Here is a 24,388-nt window from a genome sequence, read left to right as displayed (position 1 = left end):
AAAAAAAAAAAAAGGTAGATCTTGGCAGTATGCCTGCAAGTTGTAAAACCGTGACTCTCTCAGAGTAGAGGAAGTAGGATATCCGAGACTGTCGCCAACAGATCCATCGGGCTTCCAGGGAGGCCCAGTCAGAGACCCATTAACTGGACTCCAGGAACTTAATCTGGAAAGCACAATATTTGTTTCTTTTGGGTTGCCCTAGAAGCAGCACCTAAGGCAGGGATTTTTAATTCATTTATCAAGAGAGTGCCCTCCAAAGAAGTAAGGAAAGTAGCGTGGAGCAGGGAAAAGGCCGAGCACAGATGTGGTTTTAACTGAGGTCTGGCTCAGCCTGATCCTGCAGGGAGCTCTGGAGTGTGAATGGTGTCCTCAGGTCATGTCACCTGAAGCAAGGAGGCCAGGCATCTTTCCTCCTGCATAGAGGAGGTCAATCTTTTATCTCACGGCACACTTGAACCTATAGTTAAACTTATGTGGCACACTGAACTTATGTGGATCCAAAAAAAATTAAAAATAGAATATACTTATTATGCTTTGAACGTCTTTTGAAAATAATTTAATGCATCATCTTTAAATATTTTTGCAGCATACCTAAGATCCTCTCATGGCACACTGGTTGAAAATCACTGGGCTAGGCCAGGCACGGTGGCTCATGCCCATTATTCTAGCACTCTGGGAGGCTGAGGAGGGTGAATTGTTTGAGCTCAGGAGTTGTAAAACCAGCCTGAGCAAAAGTGAGGCCCTGTCTCAAAAAAAAACAGCTGGTGGGCTGTTGTGGTGGGCACCTGTAGTCCCAGCTATTGGGGAAGCTGAGGCAAGAGGATCACTTGAGCTCAAAAGTTTTAGGTTACCGTGAGCTGTGATGCCACAGCACTATACTGAGGGTGACAAAGTGAAACTGTATATTAACCAAAAAAGAAAATCACTGGGCTATAGACTGCAACTGCTCCTTGGCCTGGAAATGTGGGCCTACAAAACCTCTTAGGTTTGTTCCTCCAAGGTATCCTTACCCGGGGCATGGCTGCACCTATCTGGTAAAAGCTATCTTGGCTGAGTCAACTACAGGGGGTTGAGAAAGAGCAGTGTGTGGTCAAAATTGCTTCTGTGACTGTGTTTCAGATTGCATGTCAGGCCCATGTCCTTTTGGGGAGGTCCAGCTTCAGCCCCCAACGTCAGTGTTGCCCGCCCTCAACAGAACTTTCATCTGGGACGTCAGAGCTCACAAGCGCATTGGCCTAGAGCTTCAGTTTTCTGCTCCTCGCCTGAGGCAGATCGGGCCGGGTGAGAGCTGCTCAGATGGAGTCACTCACTCCATCAGCGGCCGCATCGATGCCACCATGGTCAGGATCGGAACCTTCTGCAGCAACGGCACCGTGTCCCGCATCAAGATGCAAGAGGGGGTGAAAATGGCCTTACATCTACCATGGTTTCACCCTAGAAATATCTCCGGCTTCAGCATCGCCAACCGCTCGTCCATAAAACGTGAGCACACCCCTATCCCCACTTGATTAGGTTGAAACATACAAAACCATCGTTCTAGATCAAACCTAGCCAAATATCAGGAATTCTGTATAATTCAACCTAAATATTCTGAGGGAAGATTCCAGTCTTCCGTAAATGACATGGTCATTCAGTCGTAGTGTGAACCCCTCCTGTCTAGTAAGTAAACAAGGTCTCAGTGTGTCCTTTTAGCTGGTGGTGTTTGTTTTCAAAAAGCAACAAGGGATTGTTTCTACAGACCCACCTTAATTGCTCCATTTCTGATTTCTGTGTCCTGTCTTCTCCCTCTCACGTTTTCTGTAAGTGTATCAGTGATGCTCAGAGCTCAGTCCCGTGGCTCCTAAGAGTTGCCTGTTAAGTCCTCAGGAATTTTGTGAGCTGGCAGAGCTGCTATAAAAAAAAAGATGTAAACTTACAGCTAAATAAATTATAAACAAAGCTAATAAATACACAAAAGTTACCACTTCCTAAATACTTTACTACATTTTACTCTTCCCTGTGTTCTTGGGTTCTTTGTGCCTGTGTCTGTGTGGTGGGAGAATAACGTCCTACTGCCCAACTCCGTGTTCAGCGGTGTTGGGCGTGGAAATAAGCCCCAGTGGGAGTGCTTGTACCCACCATGGAAGTAGACAGACACTGCAACTTCGGGCCTCTTTCGCCCATGGGGTCAGTTATTACATTTACATGAATAGTGCTGATGTGTCTTCCTGCCCAATCTCTACCCTGAGTGTAAACTTACCACATCCAGAATCCCACGGTGCAAGATCTGAAAACCAAGATCATAATTGCCCTAAAAGCCCCTCCACTCGACCACAGCCAGCCAGGACAGGGTCTAATCGCCTCTGTCCTTTCTGCTCTGGGTCCCACTCCAAACAGGACTGTGCATCATCGAATCTGTGTTTGAAGGCGAAGGCGCAGCCACCCTGATGTCTGCCAACTACCCAGAGGGCTTCCCTGAGGACGAGCTCATGACCTGGCAGTTTGTTGTGCCCCCGCACCTGCGGGCCAGCGTCTCCTTCCTCAACTTCAACGTCTCCAACTGCGAGAGGAAGGAGGAGCGGGTGGAGTACTACATCCCCGGCTCCACCACCAACCCCGAGGTGTTCAAGCTGGGGGACAAGCAGCCTGGGAACATGGCTGGGAACTTCAACCTCTCCCTGCAGGGCTGCGACCAAGATGCCCAAAATCCAGGGATCCTCCGGCTGCGGTTTCAAGTTTTGGTTCAACATCCACAAAATGAAAGCAGTAAGTGAGGCCCACTTCCCCTCCCCCTCCTCCTGCAGCACTCTCTTTGTTTCCTTGGTCATACGCCTAGGGTGGTTCCTTTCCTACTTCTCTTCTGTGGTTTCTGGAGCCCCTGGACTCTGGACCCTATACAAGTTTCAGGAAGTGGGTTGCTAGGCAGTAAGACCAGCTCATTGGTGAACACTGGGCATGTAGTTCCACTTCAGCACAATAGAATGACACGTAATCATGCATTCAGGGTGCTAAGGTATTTTTAATGAAGCCATTGAAAAGTCAAGATCTTATGTCTTGACCCTGCATTGTGAATCAGGATGTCCCCAGCACCATCAGCAGTGATGGTGGCAGCTAACACTGTTGTTTGACTCAGCACCCCCTGGGCACACATCCTGCACACCAGGTCCTGTGCTAAGCAGGTCACTTACACAATCTCAGCTAATACTTTGTGCAGTCCTACAGAGGAGGTGGGAATTATCTTCCTCTACTAATGAGAAATCAGAAGGTTCAGAGAGGTTATAGAACTAGCATAACATCACACAGCTTGTCGGGAGCAGAGCAAGCTCAGAACCCAGAGCCTGAGCTCCAGATCATACTGAACCCCAGGTATGAGAATGTGGTTGGACATCACTCCATAAACCTTCCTGAGATGCCATGAACCTAGCTAAAGGAGGAGAGTCGGGGCCCTGACTGGCATGAGGTGAAATGCCCACGGTGCAAAATTTAAGGAGGCATCCCTCTCAGGGTTTTGTGCGTATTGCCAGCCCCTGAGAATGGGCACCTCCTTAAATTTTGCTCCCTGAGTTCCTGGCTTGCCTTGTCCTAGTTCTGGCCCTGATGGGACTAATGTGGATTTTGAGATAAAAAATACAGAATGAATTCACGGTGGCTATTCCTGCTGCTCATCTGGGAATGGGAGCCTGAGAAGGAGTGAGTCGTGACAAGTGGTCTTGGACCAGGACGTTGCTGACACATGTTGAGGATCGGCTCTATCTGGAGAGCTGCTGCTTATTCCTGTTTTTACTATTGTTTAGGTGTGGGAAGTAGGCAGAGCCAGGCAGAAGAATGAAGTGGGAGTGTGGAAGGGCTGTTTATTTCTGTAAGGCTGATAAACATCTGCAAGGTGGCAGCCTTGGAAGCTCTGGGGGACTGCCCAAGTGCTGCTGCCCTGGGCATGCCCATGTGTTACATACACGTATGTGTGTGTGTATAAATTTATGTACACGTCCACTGAGACAGTTTTATCATTCCCCTGTCACAACTGCATAATCAGAATGTCAGAAATAGCCACGAGGGGATTTAGAAATGGAATGGGCTTAGGTTTTAGAAGACAGATTTATCATCTCAGTCATGGTGACGTGCTGCGTCAGAACCTCTGATCAATTCTGTTTCCGGTAACATTGGCTGGGTTGATTTTTAAAACTAATCAAATTGTTAGAACCAGCATCACAAAGGGCCCGGATTGAGTTTTGAGATGAGTTGTGAGGGGTTAACTACAATGGAGAAGTGTTTAGCAGTGTCAAGGCCTTTAAGGTGTAGTTTATACTTTTTCTGGAAATGTGAGTGGGCGTGGCTGGCAGAAATACCTTTGGGGATAAAAGACCCAGGTTGGGTTGGTTGGCCAGAGAGTGGCAATTCCCAGGCAATTGTACCTTAATCCTTTGAACCCCTCTGTGGACTAAATTTCAAGGACTGGCCAAGAAAGCCAGCCCTATGTACCCACCACGTCTGTCTGGCCCATTCTCAATACTCTTTCACTGGTGAAATGTTTGTGGGCAGCTTGCTCTGAAGGCAGCACAGCCCAGTGGTTAAGGGTGGCTGACCCACACAGATTTGGGTCCTAGTTCCCCTGTCACTTAACCTCTGTGTGACTCAGTTACTCATCTATAAAAGAGAGGCAACAGGACTGCCCTCGTAGGAATGTTGTGAGGACACACGAGGTAGCACAGTGCCTGGCAGGTGGAGAGTATATGTGACTATCATCATGGTCCAGGAAGGGATATAGGATTGAAAGAGACACAGGACTTATCCCCAGAGACTAGACTGTGACCCAGAAGAGAAATGCCTCATGGGATGCAGTAAGTCACTCTGGAAAGAGTTTCGATGGCGTGCAGTGGCAGGTGAGTGTACCTCAGGCTGGAGGGATACCAAGGGAAGACTTGTGGTAGAGTCTAGACCTCCTCAGCTGCCAGGGGCCCCATCCATGATGATTTCATGTGCCTCTCATGGCCATAGGAAGGGACTCTATATGCTAGTTCTACTGTCCTGGCCCTGAAGGTAAGAAGGTAGCTGGGGGGTAGGGGCTTCATTCAAGGTGACCGAGTCCCTTGGATTAGAGCCTCTGCCCTTTATTCTCCTGTGGTCCCCCACTACACCCAACACAGACTTCACCCTAACCTCATCTTCCCTTATCCCAGCAGCAGGGGACAACTGCCCAGACCAAAGCCACTACCCCCCGACACGACAGTGGTTTGCATTCCTTACGCACTATGTTGTGTTTCTCTATCTGGTGTCACTATACTCCTCCCAGTAAGGAACCTTGTCTTATTCCTCTTCCTATATCTATCTACCACTGCTTCTGGCACATTTCTGTCCCTTCATAAATCCTTGTTGCCAATCTCAGAAGGCGGCATCTTGTCCAAAGTGGCTCGAGAGCTAGGTGCACCATACCAGCTCACAGCCCACATGAAGAAGGGCCAAGGATGGGAAGATGAAGGAGGGTACCTGTGAGAGTAGGTACTTGGGAGGTCAGACAAGGGAAGAACATCAGAAACAAGAGCAGATGCAGAGCCAGGAGGGCCTCTCAAGCTAAAGAAGGTGGCTGTCCCAGCTACCAGAGAAAGCAGGGCCTTGACAGAGGAGCTGTCAGAGGCATCAACCAACACAGACGTCTCATCTCCACAGCAGGACCTGCGCACCATGGGCCCAAGCTACACAAAAATCAATTTCTGGGCTGGGTGCTGTGATTCATGCTTATAATCCTAGCACTCGGGGAGGTCAAGGCAGGAGGATACCTTGAGCTCAAGAGTTTGAGACCAGCCTGAGCAAGAATGAGACCTTGTCTTCATGAAAAATAGAAACATCAGCCAGGCATGGTGGTGGGCTTCTGTAGTTGGGATGCTGAGGTAGGAGGATTGCTTGAGCCCAGGAGTTTGAGGTTGCTGTGAGCTATGATGACGCCACAGCACTCTACTCAGGGTGACAAAGTGAGACTGTCTCAGAAAAAACCAAACAAACAAAAAAATTTTCTGAATACAGGCAGTAGTTGAACCTAACTGCCAAAAAGTTCAAAACCCGTGGGTCTCTGGGTGATCATGATTCAAATAAGGTAGATGGATGTAATTTTCTGGTGTGTTACACTGAATGCTTCTGTTAACCACTCAGGGTAAATGCTGGTTGTGGAAGCAGTGACATTGCTTTTTTTTCAACTTTTATAACCCTTAGAAACCACCTGGAGCCTTTAATGAATTGTAGGGTTTGTTTTTGTTTTGTGTTGAGTAACTTGTGTTCTGTGAATTTTAAATTTTTCCTGCAGAGTTGATGCATAGTGTGTTCTTGGACTTACTCCCATGGTGCCCATTTTCATTTTAAAGTAAGAAATCTTCTCTAGAAACCACAAAAATGATTAGGGGCCTTTATGGAATGTCAGTCAGTAACCTAATCTCTTCAAAGGTCCCCAGTGTGGCTTTTAAAATAATGTCAGTAACTATCAAATAGTGAGGAGTTTTCTTTTGGGGGAGGGAAGAGAGCTTTTTTTTTTTGAGGTCGCCCTAGGCTAGAGTACCGTGGCATCATCACAGTTCACTGCAACCTCAAACTCCTGAGCTCAAGCAGTCCGCCTGAATAGCTGGGACAGCAGATGTGTGCCACCACAGCAGGCTAATTTTGTGCTTTTTGTAGAAACGGGATCTCGCTCTTGTCCAGACTGGTCTTGAACTCCTGAGCTCAAGCAATCCTCCCACCTCAGCCTCCCAGAGTGCTGGGATTACAGGCATGAGCCACTATATCCAGCCAGTAGGAGGGCTCTTTTTAAACTTTAGGTGCCAATGTTTTCTGCTGTTTTAGAAAAAGCCATCTGCTGTTTTAGAAAAAGAATATGTGGTTCTTTCAAGGCAAGAAACTGTGTCCAAATCACACATCTGTCCCTTTATTAATAGACTAACCTTAAGCATTCAGTTCACACCTCCCTGTGGCCTCCCCTTCTCAGCTGTAAATAGTGATTGCCACCCCTGCTCTCCTGCCCATCACGAGGATGGAGTATGGCAACTTGTCAAGGCTCATGGAAGACACTGAGTAAAAAGCTGTCCTGTCTTTCCATAGATTTGCAAATATTCATAGGGGATCTTGCCATTTACAACACCCCATCTGTGAGAGGTGAGGACTACACATTTGTACTCTGCTTTGCCTACAGAAGCCACATGTGAAAATATTCCTCAGGCAGCAGGTCAATTTACTGTGGCTCTCCCTCAAGGTATTTTGAGATCCAACCAAAAGAAGTGTGAAAAGAGAGGATGTAAAATAACTAATGAATGGAATGCAAGGGCAAAATAGAAAGTGGAGAAGTATGTTACATGGAGAGCGAGGGGCCTCCTGACACTCCCTATAATGCATGGTCTTTCTTAATTCCAAGATCGTTTTCCTAATAAACTACTCCCTTGTTTTGGCTTCACCACTGGGTGTATCCTCACAGTCCCCTTGATTATTGTACAATAACTTTCAAAAGAAATACAAACTGTAAAGCTGCACTATCATTTCATATCTACTAGAATGGAGAAAATAAGATTGGCAATATCAAAAGATGGTGAGACTGTAGAGCAACAGAGCCATTAGACACTGCTAGTGGGGGTGTGAGGCAGTGCAGCCACTTAGGAGAACTGTCTGGCAGTTTCTTATAAACTTAAACTTACACCTATTGTCTTAGTTCATTTAGGGTTGCCATAATAGAATACTTAAGACTGGGTAATTTATCAAAAGAAGAAGTTTAATTGGCCACGATTCTGGTGGCTGGAAAGTCCGAGAAGCATGGCACCAGCATGTGCCAGCTTCTGGTGAGAGACTCTTGCAGCATCGCAGGGCAGAGAAGCAGAAGGGAAAGCGGGCATGTGCAAAAAACACCAAACAGGAGGGGCACCCTCACTGGAAACTGTTCCATTCAAACAAAAACCAACCCTGTCTTGTAAGAAAGTGATTAATCCATCTTAACCTAATCACCTGTACAAGGCACCACCGCCCAACACTGCCCCCTTGAGGTACAAGTCTCAACGTGAGTTTGGGTGGGGATAAACCAACCATCAAACTGTAGCACTTACCTGTGACCCACCTAGGTATTTATCCAAGAGAAAAGAAACTATATATCCACTCAAAGACTGATAAAAGGATGTTAAAGTTGAACTTAAGTCATAAAAAATAAAACAACCTAAATCACCAAGAGAAGAATGAATAAACGTGGTATGTTCACTTTGGGGATACTACCCTGCAATAACCAGGAAAAAACCAACTGACATCAACAACATGGATGCGTCCTAAAAACATTTTGCTGGCTCAGCACCTGTGGCTTAAGTGGCTAAGGTACCAGCCACATACACCTAAGGTGGCGGGTTCAAATCTAGCCTGGGCCCGCCAAACAACAATGAGGGCTACAACCAAAAAATAGGTGTTGTGGCGGGCACCTGTGGTCCCAGCTATTTGGGAAGTGGAGGCAGGAAATTCGCTTGAGCCCAGGAGTTGGAGGTTGCTGTGAGCTGTGATGCGACAGCACTCTATCCAGGGAGATAGCTTGAGGCTCTGTCTCAAAAAAAACCATTTTGCTGAGAAAAGAAGCCAGAAACAGAAGACTACCTACTGCATGGTTCCATTATATATGACGTTCCAGAACAGCCAAAGTGTGTGGTGATAGAAAATCAGAAAGTGGTTGCCTTTTAGGGGGACAGAACATCAGGGGTATTGAGTGGGAAAAGGCACAAAGAAACTTCTGGTACAGTAGGAATGTTCTATATCTTGCTGTATATACAATAGATATATAAAGTTGCCCCAAACTCAGCACACTGAACACTGAAGATCTGTAGATTTTATTATGCATAAATTATTCATCAAAAACAATCAGGGCAAAATGTATCAAAAGGTTAAGCGTAGATGTTCCAGTGTTAGAGACTGCTTTAGGTCCCACTGACTAGCTAGCTGTGGGACTTTGGGCAAGTTATTTAACCTGAGCTTCAAATTTGTATTTTATGAAAAACATTATTACCTTAAATAACTTTAAATAGTGAACTTCTCAAACTTAAGGTCATTTTATTGTTGTATATTAACGTGGGAGTATAGTGTCAGATGTAAAAACAGGCCCTCTGTAAATATTTAATGAATTTTTGAACTAAACCAAGCATGACCAAATTTGGCACGCTTCTAAAGCAAGTCAGGGAACAACTTGACGTGCATCTGGAAACCAGATGGCAGTTGGCAGGTTTCTTCCATGGGTGTGTCATCCATAAGCAAGCTGTGTGAAGCCAGTCCCGGGTGTCACACAATTTTTTGTCTCCTCCATGCAGCTACCAGGCTAGAGAAGTGGAAGCCGGGTGAAAGGAGGCAGTAAGTGTCATAGAAACAGACCAGGCTTTGTAATCAGGAAGATGTGGGCTTCACTTCTCAGTCTCACTACTCCCTAGCCTTAGTTTCTCTGTCCATAAAATAGGGGTGATAATACCTACTTTGCCAGATAGCATTTTTTGTTCTAAAATACTCACCACTCCTCCTGACAGGCGAGGATTAGACTTGCTACCCAACTGGCTGCAGCATTGACCATGTGAGTTTGCTTTGGCCAGTGCAATGTGAGCAGAAGTGAGTGGGCTGCTTCTGAGCATGCGTGCTGTGCGGGGTGGGTGGGTGTGGTGTGAAGGAGACGAAGGTCCACGTCTTCCTTAGTGAGAAACCAACAGATAGTGCCTGGTAATGAAAGAGTAAGGGACAGAGAGCAAAAGGAGTGTGTCACTGAGTGACACGGAGGTAACTTGAAAAACCAGCTAAAAGAGTTGAAAATTGTTCTGGGGTGTGGTGGAAAGGAGGGGAGAGAGTTTCGTTTTCATAATAAACCTTCTAAAACTGCTGCATTCTTTAAACCGGTGGTTCTCAACCAGGAGCAATTTTGCCTCCTACCCCCAGGGGACATTTAACAAGGTCTAGGAGACATTTTTGGTCCTCTTAATCAAATCCAGTGGGGGAGGCGGTTGCTACTGGCAACTAATGGGCAGAGGCCACAGTTGCTGTTAAATATCCCACAGTGCACAGGACAGCAGGGAATTATCCCCTCAAACATCTGCAGTGCAGAGGCGGTAACCAGAAGTCCCAGGGTTATGAACAAGATAGCGTCCCCAGGTTTGTTCCTAAGTACGTCAGTTAAAACAGGTACATTTACCTATTACCCACAATAGCCTCTGTTCATAAGTGTAAGTTGCACATAAGTCAGATGTTTATAACTCAGGGAATTACCTATAATAGCTTCAGTCCGTAAGTGTGAGTTGTATATAAGTCAGGTGTCTATAACGGAGGCACAGCCTGTCTGTGCATGCATGGCCTTGGTAACTCACAGGTGAGGGGAGAGTGAGGGGAGACTGCTATAGCATGTGGCGGACCTTGATAAAAGGGACCCATGCCCACAGAAGCAGAGGGCTCCTGGCATAGCCAGGGTGTTTGCAGCAGGGTCCTGGAGGAAACAACAGAGGTGAGCTTTGTAGCACAGTAAGAAGTTGGATGTAGGACTATCAATCAGACAGTTTTTCCAAAAGACACAAGAAATAGGTAAAGACAGTAGCACCTCTATAGCTGACCACCTCCTTAAGTTGACCTAATTTTCACAGACCAGACATGAACCGCATGTATGTATCAGTACAGCAGGCCTAGTTCCTTATTTTATTTTATTTTTTTTGAGACGGAACCTCAAGCGGTCCCCCTTGGGTAGAGTGCCACAACTCACAGCAACCTCCAACTCCAGGGCTCAAGCGAGTCTCCTGCCTCCGCCTCCCAAGTAGCTGGGACCACAGGTGCCCGCCACAACACCTGGCTATTTTTTGGTTGCAGCCGTCATTGTTGTTTGGCGGGCCGGGCTGGATTCGAACCCACCATCTTAGGTGTATGTGGCTGACTCCTTAGCCACTTGAGCCACAGACGCCAAGCCCCTAGTTCCTCATTTTGACCACCGCCTTATGTTGACCAGCTTGTTATAGTTCCTTGGGTGGTCAACCTAACAAAGGTTCTACTACACTTTCTTATTAAAAAATTCAACTATTACAGACAGAGCTAATATCCTCCTTGACCACCTGTGCTGTCTGCACTTTCAGGCCTCTCTCCAGGGGTAACTTCAATCGCGGATTTCTTGTGTTTCTCTCTAAATCTTTTTCTTCATCTGCATTAATAAATACATACAAATAGCTCTTTTGTCCTGCAGAGATTTTACCACCTGTACGGTATGGTGCTGCACACGTCATCTGTAGTTGGCCGTTCTGCTCATCACTATGTCTGGGTGGTTTTCAGCTCAGTATGCCTTTCAGAGTTCCCTCATCCTTTTTATCTGCTGCATGATATTCCCTTCCCTAATATCCCAGAATTTATTGATCTATTCCAGTGTCAGATGGGTTTTAGTTTTCCACAATCACAATACTGCAGTGTAATGTGGGCACCTGTGGCCCCCTGGCACAGCTGGGTTTCCTGGGGGGCAAAGTTTCATTCTGATACTAATTCCCATGTTCAGGTGCCAGGCTCCCAGCAGCCTCCTGGGGAGCACCTGTCTCCTGCAACAGCCCTGGCGTTTAGCATTACAGACACTTATAGTTCTCCCGGTCTGAGCAGGGGGAGACGATTTATTTTTCTCTGATTACAAGTGATAGGAATTTTTCTTATTTTGCAGATTTGGGCATTGATATCTTTTCCATGAACTGCCCAGTCATTCTTTATTGGGACACATCCTCCAGGTGTGTCCTTTAATGTGATTTGTGGTGTCTGTTGCCAGACAGATACTTTAATCTTTTTCCTTTTTTTTTTTTTTTTTTTGCTTTCGTGATTTGTATTTATTCCATCTTTATAACTGTATTCCTTTTGTTTTTATTATGGTGAAGTCCATTGTTCCCCTTTTTAACTTTCTTTCAAAGTTATTGTAATATTGCCTTAATCATAAAAAAACATGTTTGCCACACTCCCCAGCTGTGATAATGATGTCCCATTTTCTTCCTCAGGAGAGATTGTCTACTAATTTTTGCCATTTCACCTGGTAGCTGCTGATCCACACCTCACGCCTGTTTTCTGTTTGTGGTTTTAGATAAACTCTATGTGGTGGACTTGAGTAATGAGCGAGCCATGTCCCTCACCATCGAGCCACGGCCCGTCAAACTGAGCCGCAAGTTTGTCCGCGGCTGCTTCGTGTGTCTCGAGTCTCGAACCTGCAGCGTCAACCTCACCCTGACATCTGGCTCCAAACATACGATTTCCTTCCTTTGTGATGATCTGACACGTCTGTGGATGAATGTGGAAAAAAACATAAGTACGCCCCTTAATTAGCGCATCTGCCCTGGGCCGTGGACAGGTCTTCCTCCCTGCCTTGTCTTGTCCCTGGGTGGGGCATAAATCCTGTGATCCAAAGTGCCCACCCCAGGGCCTGTGAGCCAGGCAGACAGGTGGCAAACACAGCGAGTATCAATGTTCCCTCTTTAAGGCCAGCCTTAGGTAGAACGCATGGCCCTCACAAGAAGGGCGTTTTGCTGCCCAGTGCCCAGGCACATGCCTGACTGCCCAGCCTTCCTGTCTCTGTCTTGGGAAATCTCTCCCCCTTTGTTCCTCCTTCTCCAAACCCGCCTATCCCCATGTCCCCCTCTTCCACATTCACTGCCCTCTTCTCTCAGAGGAGGCTGAGCACCTTGAGGTCAAGAACTTTAGCTTAGTTGGGGAGTTTTTTATCCATTGAACCCCTAGTAGTGTTGGACACTTTAAAAATGTTTGGTGATGGCCGGGCCCGGGAGCTCACACCTATAATCCTAGCACTCTGGGAGGCTGAGGCAGGTGGACTGCTTGAGCTTGAGAGTTCAAGACCAGCCTGAGCAAAAGAGAGACCTTGTCTCTAAAAAACATCTGGGTGTTGTGGTGGCATAGTCCCAGCTACTTGGGAAACTGAGGCAAGAGGATCACTGGAGCCCAAGAGTTTGAGGTAGCTGTGAGCAATGATGCCACGGCACTCTACCCATGGCGACAGAGTGAGACTCTGTCTCAAAGAAAAAAAGATATTTGGTGAGAGCAGCAAAGCCAATAGTCACCTCCCTGCTGGGCCACTGTGAGCGCTGGCATGGTGCTCTCAGAGTCTCTGCACACGCAGGAGCTGAGGCCACAACAGGCAAAGTAGCCTGCCTGTGTCACCTAGGATGCAGCAGAGCCAGAGGAGAACTGGGATCGCCCCAACATTACACACAACGTCAGCTCCAACTACAGCACAGAACTGCTCCCACAGGAGGGGACACTGGACAGCATGTCTGGGGGAGTGAAACCCGTGCCCTGCCCCCCTGACACTTAGCATCTGAGACACAGAGTCACAGAAGAAGAGACTTGACCAAAAAGGAGAGAAAACTTCACCCCTAAGTGCGCCCCACAAGTGTGTCTGCCCACTTGGCAGAGAGAGCAGAAGGGAAAGCTGGGAAAAGCTCACGGAGGAGCACAAGTGAGGGGAGCGTGGGGCAGAGGGACAGGCAGGGCGCTGGCCGATGTCCAGCCTCAGGTGAGCGGGCAGGCACGTTTCTGCACATGTGACTACCAGCAGCTTCTCTCTTGCAGGCTGCACAGACCACAGGTACTGCCACAGGAGATCCTACCCGCTCCTGGTGCCCAGAGACATCCTCCTGCTGCCCGTGGAGCTGCACGACTTCTCCTGGAAGGTGCTGGTGCCCAAGGACAGGCTCAGCCTGATGCTGGTGCCAGCCCAGAAGCTGCAGCAGCACACCCACGAGAGGCCCTGCAACACCAGCTTCAGCTACCTCGTGGCCAGTGCCAGCGCCAGCCCCAGCCAGGAGCTGTACTTCGGCTTCTTCTGCCCTGGAGGCTCGATCGAGCAGATCCAGGTGAAGCAGAACGTCTCCGTGACCCTTCGCACCTTTGCCCCCACCTTCCGAGAAGAGGCGTCCAGGCCGGGCCTGACCGTGTCTTTTATACCACATTTCAAAGGTAAAGTGGGGTGGTCTGATGCTCTCTCACCATCTCCCTGATCTCTTAGCCTTTTTGTTTGGGTTTTGTGATCACCTTACTTAAGTCGTCAATTTGGAGAAAAGGGATAGCTGTAATGGGCTGGTCCTCTCACAGAAATTTGAAAGATGGGCCAGCCATGGTGGCTCATGCCTGTAATCCTAGCACTCTGGCAAGCCAAGGTGGATGAATGGCTTGAGCTCAGGAGTTCAAAAGCGAGACCCTGTCTCTACTAAAAGAATAGAAAAACTAGCTAAGCGTAGTGGTGGGCATCTGTAATCCCAGCTACTCGGAACGCTGAAGCAAAGATTGCTCAAGCCCAAGAGAGTTTGAGGTTGCTGTGGGCCTCGATGTCTCGGCACTCTGCCCAGGGCAACAGAGTGAGACTCAGTGGAAGGGAAGGAGGGAGGAAGGAAAAAAGGAGAGAAGAAGAGAAAGAAGGAATTCATTTGAAAGATGGTGAGTCCTAATCCTGACTTTATCATCAACCTAGTGTGGAAAATTCCAGAGGTTAGAAATAAGAAAAATGTTTCTAACAGTGGGAGGAGGTGGTAGGTAGGCAGGCAGCAGAACAAATAAGCAGTTTTGAGTCTTTTTGGAAGCAGACGGGGCATAAATGAGAAATGACCAACTATTCCCCAGTCCTGGATTTTTAAGGTGGTAACATAAAAATCCTCAGGCAGACATTTTTATGTTTCTGCATTTACAATTCAGAAAGCAGCAGTGCAGAGAGCACAGAGAGAGGAGCATGGGGAGGGAGAAGGCTCTCTGGAGCCCACAGGCTGGTGGAGCGGGTCCTTCTAGAAGGGCACTGTGTGTCTCAGTGTTCTGAGGCACCAAATGAATTCTGCGTGGCTCAGTAGTGGACTGTCCATGGTTGATTTTAAAAGTCACAGCTACCATTACAAGTTGCTCAGAGAACAATTACATTAAAGGAGATTTCATTTTAAAATTGACCAAGGCCTTTGTCTGATGTTTACTTCGTACCTTTGTTCTCAGAGGTATGAGTGGGAGGGAGAAGAATCTTGGGCTGTAAGATTAAGGTCAGGCCAGGCTGCCTGCTATCTCCAAGGTTACCAGAGCCGAGTCTTTGTAAATGAGACATATTCTCATCAGGGTGGAGTATTAGGGTTGTCTCTCTCCTGAAGTTAAGGAATGGATTAGTTGACGTGGCAGGAGTTCTCTCAGCTTTGTAATTCTAGCATTTTTTTCTCAGAATCTGCAGTTTTTTTAAATCTCCACAACAGAAATTGCTATACAAGTATACTATTCCCACGGTGGAGCAGGGCAGTAGATGAATGTTAGCGATGTCGAGAGCATTTCTTTTGGGGGTGAAGGGAAGACATAGTCTCACTCTTACCCAGGCTAGAGTGCTGTGGTGTCAGCCTGACTCACAGCAATCTTAAACTCCTGGGTTCAAGTGATCCTCCTGCCTGAGCCTCCCAAGTAGCTGGGACTACAGGCACCTCCCACAACGCTCAGTTAATTTTTCTATTTTTAGTAGAGAGGGGGTCTCACTCTTGCTCATGCTCAGGCTGGTCTCAACTTCTGAGCTCAAGGGATCTTCCTGCATCGGCCTCCCAAGTGCTTACAGGCATGAGCCACTACGCCCGGCCTGAGAGCATTTCTGAAAGGGGGATAGTTTGGCAAACTGGCTTGGGTTTTGTTTGCTTGTTTGTTCTGGTTTCTTTTCTTTTTTTTTTTTTTTAATAAGGACCTGAGCACCTCTTCTACCTGAGACTACCCTGCACTGACAATAAAGTAGGCACTAGTCATTTGTGGCTCTTTAAATTTCAATTAATATGAAACCAATTTGAAACGCAGGTCCTCAGTTATACTGGACACATTTCAAGCGCTCAACAGACTTGTGGCCAGGGGCTACCCCATTGGACAGTGCAGATATAGAAAGTCTGTTGGACGGCACTGGTCCAGACAGTGGTGACTATGGTCCAGTCCATGTGATTGAGTGAAACAGTGTCTCTCTGGATCCCCTTCCTGTTTCCTACAGAGGAAGGAATTTTCACAGTGACCCCAGACACAAAAAGCAAGGTGTACCTAAAGAGCCCTAACTGGGACCGGGGCCTGCCATCCCTCACCTCAGTGTCCTGGAACATCAGCGTGCCTAGAGACCAGGTGGCCTGCCTGACCTTCTCTAAGGAGCGGACTGGCGTAGTCTGCCAGACGGGGCGTGCCTTCATGATCATCCAGGAGCAGCACACCCGGGCAGAGGAGATCTTCAGCCTGGAGGAGGAGGTGCTCCCCAAGCCAAGCTTCCACCATCACAGCTTCTGGGTTAACATCTCTAACTGTAGCCCCGCAAGTGGCAAGCAGCTTGACCTGCTCTTCTGGGTGACGCTTACTCCAAGGACTGTGGGTAAGAACCTTAGTCATAAATAGAAAGTTATCAACAGAGGGATAGGAGCAAGTCGGGGAGGCAAGTCAGGAGACACAGATTGAGTCCTGGCTGTTTGTGTATCAGTCAGCTATTGCATGGATAATGCTCCATAACAAAGCACCCCTAGAACAAAGTGGCGTAAAAGCAGCCATCTGTTGGCTGGAAAATTCTGGTCTGAGCTGGGCTTGTCAGGGCTGGCTCACTCATGCTCTTGCAGGTTAGCTAGAGGACTTTGCTGATCTTGGCTGGGTGCCTCTCACATGTCTGGGGACACAACTGGACTTACTTGGCTGTCCTTTACATGGCCTCTAATCTTCCAGCCTGGGCCTGTATTCATGGAAGAGGCAGAGAGATCCACAAAAGATTAGAGAAAGCACACATAGGTTAGGAACTCACACACTGTCCCTTCCACTGCATCCTGCGGGCCAGTCTAGACTTTTTAATCAATCTACTGTCGGGGTGGTGCCTGTGGCTCAAAGGAGTAGGGCATTGGCCCCATATGCTGGAGGTGGCAGGTTCAAACCCAGCCCTGGCCAAAAACTGCAAAAAAAAAAAAAAAAAAAAAATCAGTCTACTATCATCCTTTACCATTAATCTCCTTCTTCCCTAAAGGAAGCCTCTCCACTCTTAGGCTTTTCTTCGTTTGTAGAGAGTAGATAATAATAACTACCTCATGGGGTTCAATGTTGAGGATTAAAATGTGGGAACCTGGAAATTATAACAGAGGCACATGGGGCTAATATTTTTTTATTTAGTCACAACAAAATGTTGTCATTCTGAAATGCCCTTAGTGGCAGGCCTCAGAGCCCAGGTAAGGAGTGTGTCTTCATTTCTTAAAGTTGCAGGATCCATGGAAGATACTCCAGCAAGGACCTGCGTGTGTGCAGGTCACTCTGGCAGAGCCACGTCTGCCCGTGTGTAGTATTCAGCGGTGGTATCACAGAATATCAGAGCCAGCTGGGACCCTCACGCTGTCTCCTTCCCTTTCCCTTTCTTGCAGTTACTGATTGAATTTCCCCTAAAGGCCACACAATGGCTTAGCAGCAAGATAGTTGGTAGGAGCCAAAAGCCCCAAGTGAAAAGCTCTCCACACTCTCAGGTTACCTCCTGGATTACTTCCTCTCTTACATTCACTTTCTGATGTTTATTTCCATTCCTGTTTTCTTTAGATCTCATTCTTTGTTTTCTTGGTAAACAAGAAAAAAATTCTAAATCCCTGTTTGGTGCACGTTCCCCTCTCTAATTTATTTTCTTTCTCCTTTGTGCAACTGTAGGGAAAGGACAGCACGGGTGGAACAGCCCTCTCCTTCACTCTTTCCCTTCACTTTTGATCCCCTGCTTTCTCCTACACCCCTCTGCTCTTTCCTTCTCCAAGATAGGCTGTGGAGATGGGTGGAGTATAGGCCAGGAACAGCTTTTGGGGTAGATCTGGTGGGTCCCCTCAGTTTGTTTCTGTACATCAAGCAAACTTGGTTCTCACTTTGGGCTGTGTTGGGTTTTTTCCCCATGGAGTCTCCACCTGACTAACTTGGGCTTCCTCACAGCATGGTGGTCTCGACACAGTCAGGCTTCTTACACAGAGGCTGGCTTTCCCGCAGAGAGAAAGAGCAAGCTGCCATCTTCTTAAAGAGTAGGCCCAGACCTGGCACAGCCACCTACTACTGGCCAGCACAGATTCAGGAGGAAGGGAAATAGAGACGTCATGATGTGAGGAGCCACAGCAGGGGGTAGGCATTGATGGTGGCCGTCCTTGCAGATTACTTAACTTCATCGTTGGACTAACTCCTGTCTCCTTGTGTCTCCGCTCACAGACCTGACTGTTGTTGTCATCGCAGTGGTGGGAGCTGGAACCTTACTGCTGTTTGTCCTCGGACTCATCATTTGCTGTGTGAAAAAGAAGTAGGTGGAATCTCTTACACTGTCTTTGGCTGATTGGATTCCTCCTCAGACCATACAGCCCAGATATATTGTCAATTATTGACATTGTTTTCTTCCTCCCATTTCCCCCCCAAAGGTCAATGTTAAATAATACTGCCAGATACTAGTTTGCTTGGACTGGGGGGAGGGATGGGGTGAAAAACATTTGGGACACTTTCCCCTGCAGCCTGTCGTGCAGCTGCCTCTGCACAAGTCCCCTGTGAATTGCTACTGTCTGCTTATCAGATTGATCGTGGCAGGAGTGATCTTGGCAAGAAAATGTTCCCATAGGCTCTGCCAGAGCGTGCCTCTGAAGCCACACCCTCTGTCACCTTAGGGAGAATGAATGCACATTGCCCTGGCTGTACCCCTGCAGTTTCCTAAACAAAATGCTTTGTGCTTGTTTATTAGACTCCAGATAAGCACCCAAGGCCAGCCTTGTGGATGAGAGGAAGACCCAGTTAACAGTCTCATTCTCACCTTCCACTCCTTCAAGACGACAGCTTCTGTTTTATAAAAGGAAAATGCTGGCCTTTTTAGAAAGAATCCATGCTGCCACCAAATCTTATAAATTCTGCTCATATTTCTGATTAATGCCATAGTGGGGGGTATCTATTTTCCTTAGATGAGTTTGACCTTCCAACGCATTGGCTCTGAGCAAACAACTGAAATTCTTTTTTTTTTTTTTTGAGACAGAGTCTCACTCTGTGCCCTGGGTAGAGTGCTGTGGGTCACAGCTCACAGCAACTTCAAACTCCTGGGCTCAAGTGATCCTCTTGTCTCAGCTTCCCAAGTAGCTGAGACCACAGGTACCTGCCACAGTTAGTTTTGTGCCAGCTAAAGAAAACTAATGCCAACTAGTTTTTCTATTTTTAGTAGAAATGAGTGGTCTCAAACTCCTGAGCTCCAAGAAATCTACCGACCTTGGCCTCCCAGAATGCTAGGCTTATAGGCATGAGCCACCATGCCCTGCCCAAACAACTGAAATTCTTGATCTGCAATGAGACTGGCTAAAAGTATCTCCAGTGCTGACAAAGGACTTGCTTGTAGCAGGTCCAGGGATAGGTCTTTTCTCTGTGAGACATGGCTATCCATACACCACCTGGGGGAAACTTCTTTCAGTAAAACATCATGTTGCTCCTGGTCTCAGGGAACCTTCTTGTCCAAGATGCACAGACTACCGCCCTCCCGGTTGGGAAGACATTGGGCCCTCGCTTCCTCATCAGGAGGGGAAAGATCTGACACCCACCTCATTTTTAAACTGCTCCAGTTCTGGCCTGAGAACCACCAGCCCTGGCCTCGCTGAGGGCCTTGCAAGGCCACTGGCTGTCCCCAAGCTGGTGCAGGAGGATGGCCAGGCTTTGCAGTGAGAATGAGGAGAGGCCATGGGACTTGTTTGCTAAGCAGGTGTTTCCTGAGGTCTCCTGGGCACTGGGACCCATGCAAGGTGCTAGGGACACAGTGAGCAAGGCACAGTCTCTTCTACCCCCTTTGGTGGGTATAGGAACAAAAGAGAGAGTTCAAAAAGATAGGCAGTTTCAGCACAGCATGAGAAGGGGACAAGCATTGAAGGGGCCTTGGGAACCTATCATCCTGGCCAGCGACTCAGTGTTACAAGCTAAAGGACTCGATTTATTTTTATCTCAGAAAAGTACAGAGAGCGTGTCCACAGTTAGTGGACTGCCTGCCTGTACATTATGTGGTCCATTATGCTAATTGAGCTAATGTCCTCCATTTGCATCGCTGGTCAGCTAAAAAGTTGGCATTCCCTGCTGTCTGGCTCATGGACATGGAGGCCAAGCTTTGTTTCCTGTGGCAGAGAATGCTAATATCTGTCCATGTCCAAGTACTAGAGAACATTACAAACCAAACGCTAATGGTCTTGTTGGGAACTCTGGCACTATAGCTGAACTTTTTAGCACTTTCCTCTGTTCAAGGTTTCTGCTGAGGCACTGGGTCTCTCTGCTAATGCTGAGTTCATCTCCCTCCAACTCAAGCTGAAAACTAAAGTCCAAGCTCCTCTCCTGAGTCTCATATGTTATCGTTTGGAATCCAGATGGTCAGAGCTTTTATATGTGCAAAAGAGAGAGGTGAAGCATTAGTTGCAGGAAAGTACTGAGAGTCCTGGAAGGTTGGCCTGGCCATGCCTGAGCCTGCTGTGGTTTAGAAAGGCTGGGGCACCATGCAGCTTCTAGCAGAAGAGAGGGCACAGGGATCGTCAGATGTCTTCACCATCTGATTCCACCTATATATCAAAGACAAATTGAGCTCAGATACTGTTAAAGGTGCCCTCTCTAAACCACTCTCTATCACCTGTGGTCTCTCCATTTCTATCTTGAGGCCAAAGCTGGTCCCTTGTATATGTTCAGTGAGAATGGTAGTTTCAGTTTTTGCTAAGCAATTGGAGGGATTTAGTGGGGATGTGTAAGAACCCTAAAGAATTCAAGCTTTAGCAGGGCTATAAAAATGGTGTGCATCTAAGATCACTTCTTTCCTCACTTCTGTATTGCTCTCTTTCTCCAAACAGGAAAAAGAAGACAGACAAGGGCCCTGCTGTGGGTATCTACAATGGCAACATCAATACCCAGATGCCCAGGCAACTAAAAAAGTTGAAAGAACGAAAGGACAGTGACCCTCATGTGTACGCAGTCATCGATGACACCATGGTGTATGGGCATCTGCTACAGGACTCTGGAGGGTCCTTCCTCCAGCCAGAAGTGGACACCTATCGGCCCTTCCAGGGCACCATGGGGGACTGCCCTCCCTCCCCACCCCCCACATGCTCCAGGGCCCCAACTGTAAAGCTGACCACAGATGAGCCACCCCCTTGCCTCACTCCTGAGTCTGAGAGCGAACCGTACACCTTCTCTCACCCAAGAAATGGGGATGTAAGCAATAGGAACACAGAAGTGCCCTTACTGGACACTCAGGAGCCAGAGAAGCCAACCGAGTAACTTGGACCTATTGCAAAGACTTTACTGACACATGTAGGGCAGGGCACTGAGACACACTTCAGTGTTCTAACCAGAAACCCGCAAAGAGGAGTCATGGAAGGAGCAGCAGGTTTTCTAGGACATCACCATCGCCAGTTTCTCAGTGGGCTCATTCCAGTGATAAGACATTGAAAATAGTGACTTCTGATCTGGAGACAGTCACCACAGTTCACATCTTTCTAAACTCAGGTTTAATGAGAGGAGACCTGTGTCACCCAGCACAGAGTGACAGCAAGCCCTGGATTCAGAGTGATAAACGGAGGTTTGCCCTCTTCGAGGGCAACAATTCCAACTCCTAGGAGCTGCCCTAGGTCCCTGTTCTTCTTGGGTCTCTGAGTGAAAATGACCCTGTGCCTTTTTACTGTTATTTTTTGTTAGGTGGTCCTGTGTATGTGTTTAAGAGGTCATTGTGTAAACGTGTAGCTCTTTTCACCTGACATCAGTAACAACTCCTGCTAACTGGTTCAGATGCCTAGATTTAACTTCTACCCACCACTAGATAAACGTATGCCTGTCACCTGAGAGATGGGAATAATTTGCCATCTCTCCAGCCAGAAAAGGGTGTGTGTGCTCAGACAGCATTGATACATACCTGCTTTCATGGGAGATTTCCGATTCTCTATTTCTGCATGTGGTTAGACCACTGCGGAAATTCATCTCAAATCCTATTGTCCTTTAGTCCTGGAAGTGAGGGGAATTTCTACCATGTGTTCTTCTCCTGGGGCAGCAGGAGTTTGACATTTAAACAAAAATTTAGAGAAGATTTATATCCTTTAAAAATTTTAAATATAGATCAGAGAGTGGCCTCCTGTGTTAGTTTTCTGTTGCCAGTACAACCCATTATGTGGTCGCTTAGAAACAACACAAGTTTATTACCTTATGGTTCTGGAGATCAGAATTTCAAAATGGGTTTCACTGAGCTAAAATCAGGGTGTCAGCAGAGCTGTGTTCCTGTTGAATTCTCCAGAGGAATCTCTTTCCTTGTCTTTTCCAACCCATAGAGGGTGCCCATACTCCTTGGCTCCAGCTACTGGTCAGGTCTTTCTCACATGGCGTCACTGTTACACGGACTCTCCTGTTCTCTTTTACTTATAAAGCCCACCAGGAGGGCCAGGCACAGTGACTCACACCTGTAATCCCAGCACTTTGGGAGGCTGAGACAGGAGGATCACTTGAGGTTGGGAGTTCAAGACCAGCCTGGGCAACATAGCAAGATCCCCATATCTACAAAAATTTAATAAACCAATACAACTCACCAGGAAAATTGAGGATAATCTCCCCATCTCAAGATCCTTAACTATCACACTGAAAAAGTCCCTTTTACCATGTGAGACATGTCCACAGGTTGGGGACTTGGACATCTTTAGGATGCCATCTTTATTTGGTCTACCACATCTTCCTGCCACTGGTCCCCCCAGGAGAGGCTACAAGATGATCCAGCCCACAGCAGTGTTTTGTTTAGCCTGCAGGGTCTTTTTTAAGAATTAGTTACTAACATGTAAAATCATAAAAAGTTTACCAAAAATTCCAAATGAGAGGATCTGGCCATGCTGGGCTCACAATGTCACCCAATCACAACTGTCCTGATTTGAGCAGCAGCTTGGCCTTTTGATGGGGCGGCCACTTCCTCAGTCTACAATCCCCATGGCTCCAGTCCCCCGGCTTCCTGTCACCTCTGCAGGATTTGCTGCTACCTGCTCCGGCAGGGTTGCTTTTTTTGTACTAAAAAGGAAAGGAAGGTTAGAACTCATGTCTCCTTTCCAGCGAGAAGACAGACCCTGAGCCTGGAGTATGTTTGAGAAAGTGTTTCCATACAGCCCACTTTTCCTCATTTGTATTAATGACCAACCAGCGTTACGGGTATTTACCTTTGTAGCAACGCCCCCCCGCCCCACGCTCTAATCTGCCAGGAGAGAGACTGTGCTACAGCTTATCTCTGTCCGTACAGTCCAAAGTTCAGTATTGGCAAATACTGAACAAAATCTCCCTTTTAAAATAAATGCAGGCTGGGCACAGTGGCTCATGCCTATAATCCTAGCACTCTGAGAGGCTTAGGTGAGTGGATTGCTTGAGCTCAGGAATTCAAGACCAGCCTGAGCAAGAACAAGACCCTGTCACTACTAAAAATAGAAAAGAAAAAAATGCAGTTCCTTGTTCACAGCAGCTCCACCTTGGAAACGCACCACCTCAACTTCTTCACATGGCCTCAGTGAAAAGGACTTTTACAACCTCCCAATGATGTGTACTCCAAGGTCCCTAGAATGATTACCAGAAGGGAGAGGATTTTTTTTTAATTCTGCCCTTGGCCTATGGCACCTTTCTCTTCTGAAAGGTTGACTCCTGCCTTCAGCCTCTTGACCTGAGGCACTGACAAAGCCCCTTCCTCAAAGGCCAGAGGAGGACCGTGGCTTCCTTCCCTCTGCTGAGGAACCTTATTTGAAATTGCCATGTTGGGCCCTGGGCCTACATTCTCTTGCTCCTGGCCTCGTTCGAATGCTTCTCAGGTGCCCATGGTCCACCCACGGTGTGCCTGGTCATCTTTGGGCAGCTACCTAGCACCCACACTACTTGCAAGGGCTCCATGGGGCCATTCTCTTTTGACTGAGGGCTCAAGGCTCCTGGCCAACTTGTTGGCTCCCCAAGACCACAAGTGAATTCAGTGCTTTCTGAACCTGTGCCTCAGTGAAGGGCCCCACGAGTAACCCTGGCTCTTTGCTTTAAAACCCCAGCCCCACTTGGGTAAGATATTTCAGGGTCCCCAGAAACCAACCCAGCGCCCTTTGTCAGTGCCTACTGTGTGCTGGCACAGTACCCATCCACTGTGCCCCTGAGGATGGCCGGTGATGCAGGGCTGATCTCCAGGGCTGCAGCCCCGGCAGGGAGGGAAAGCTCTCAAGGAGGAGTCAAGAGGGACAAGCGCAAGTCCACCCGACGTAATCCAGGTGAAGGCTAAGGACTGGTTTGCGTGGGTCTGCAATGTTGATCTTGAAATAATTTATTCATTGTAGATACTTTCAGGTACTATTTTATTCATTTCCTATGCGTTTTTAAATAAATGTACAAAAAAATTAGTATCAGGTTGTCTAAATGTTTCGGCTACTCGTCTGCTGGTTTGGGAGAGCCCCCGACATCCTGTGTG

At 47.5% G+C, this 24,388-nt stretch overlaps 1 protein-coding gene across 1 annotated transcript in view; it reads left to right on the top strand.

The window, feature by feature from the left end:
- The window catches only part of CDCP1 (CUB domain containing protein 1), a 28,188-nt gene extending 6,420 nt beyond the window's left edge, over positions 1-21,768 (top strand). Inside the window, exons 2-8 of the mRNA XM_012808025.1 lie at positions 1,120-1,482; positions 2,377-2,745; positions 12,041-12,262; positions 13,540-13,926; positions 15,953-16,318; positions 18,151-18,238; positions 20,784-21,768. Coding sequence (XP_012663479.1) covers positions 1,125-1,482; positions 2,377-2,745; positions 12,041-12,262; positions 13,540-13,926; positions 15,953-16,318; positions 18,151-18,238; positions 20,784-21,210 — 2,217 coding nt within the window. The 5' untranslated portion in view covers positions 1,120-1,124 and the 3' untranslated portion in view covers positions 21,211-21,768. The remainder of the gene's footprint in view (positions 1-1,119; positions 1,483-2,376; positions 2,746-12,040; positions 12,263-13,539; positions 13,927-15,952; positions 16,319-18,150; positions 18,239-20,783) is intronic.
- Positions 21,769-24,388: the final 2,620 nt, after the last annotated feature.

Source organism: Otolemur garnettii, unplaced genomic scaffold, assembly GCF_000181295.1.
Source record: "Otolemur garnettii isolate 467f Iridium unplaced genomic scaffold, OtoGar3 scaffold00082, whole genome shotgun sequence".
In the NCBI taxonomy this organism is placed as follows: domain Eukaryota; kingdom Metazoa; phylum Chordata; class Mammalia; order Primates; family Galagidae; genus Otolemur; species Otolemur garnettii.
Note: the sequence above shows the minus strand (reverse complement) of the source record. Positions and strands in the feature narration are given on the sequence as shown.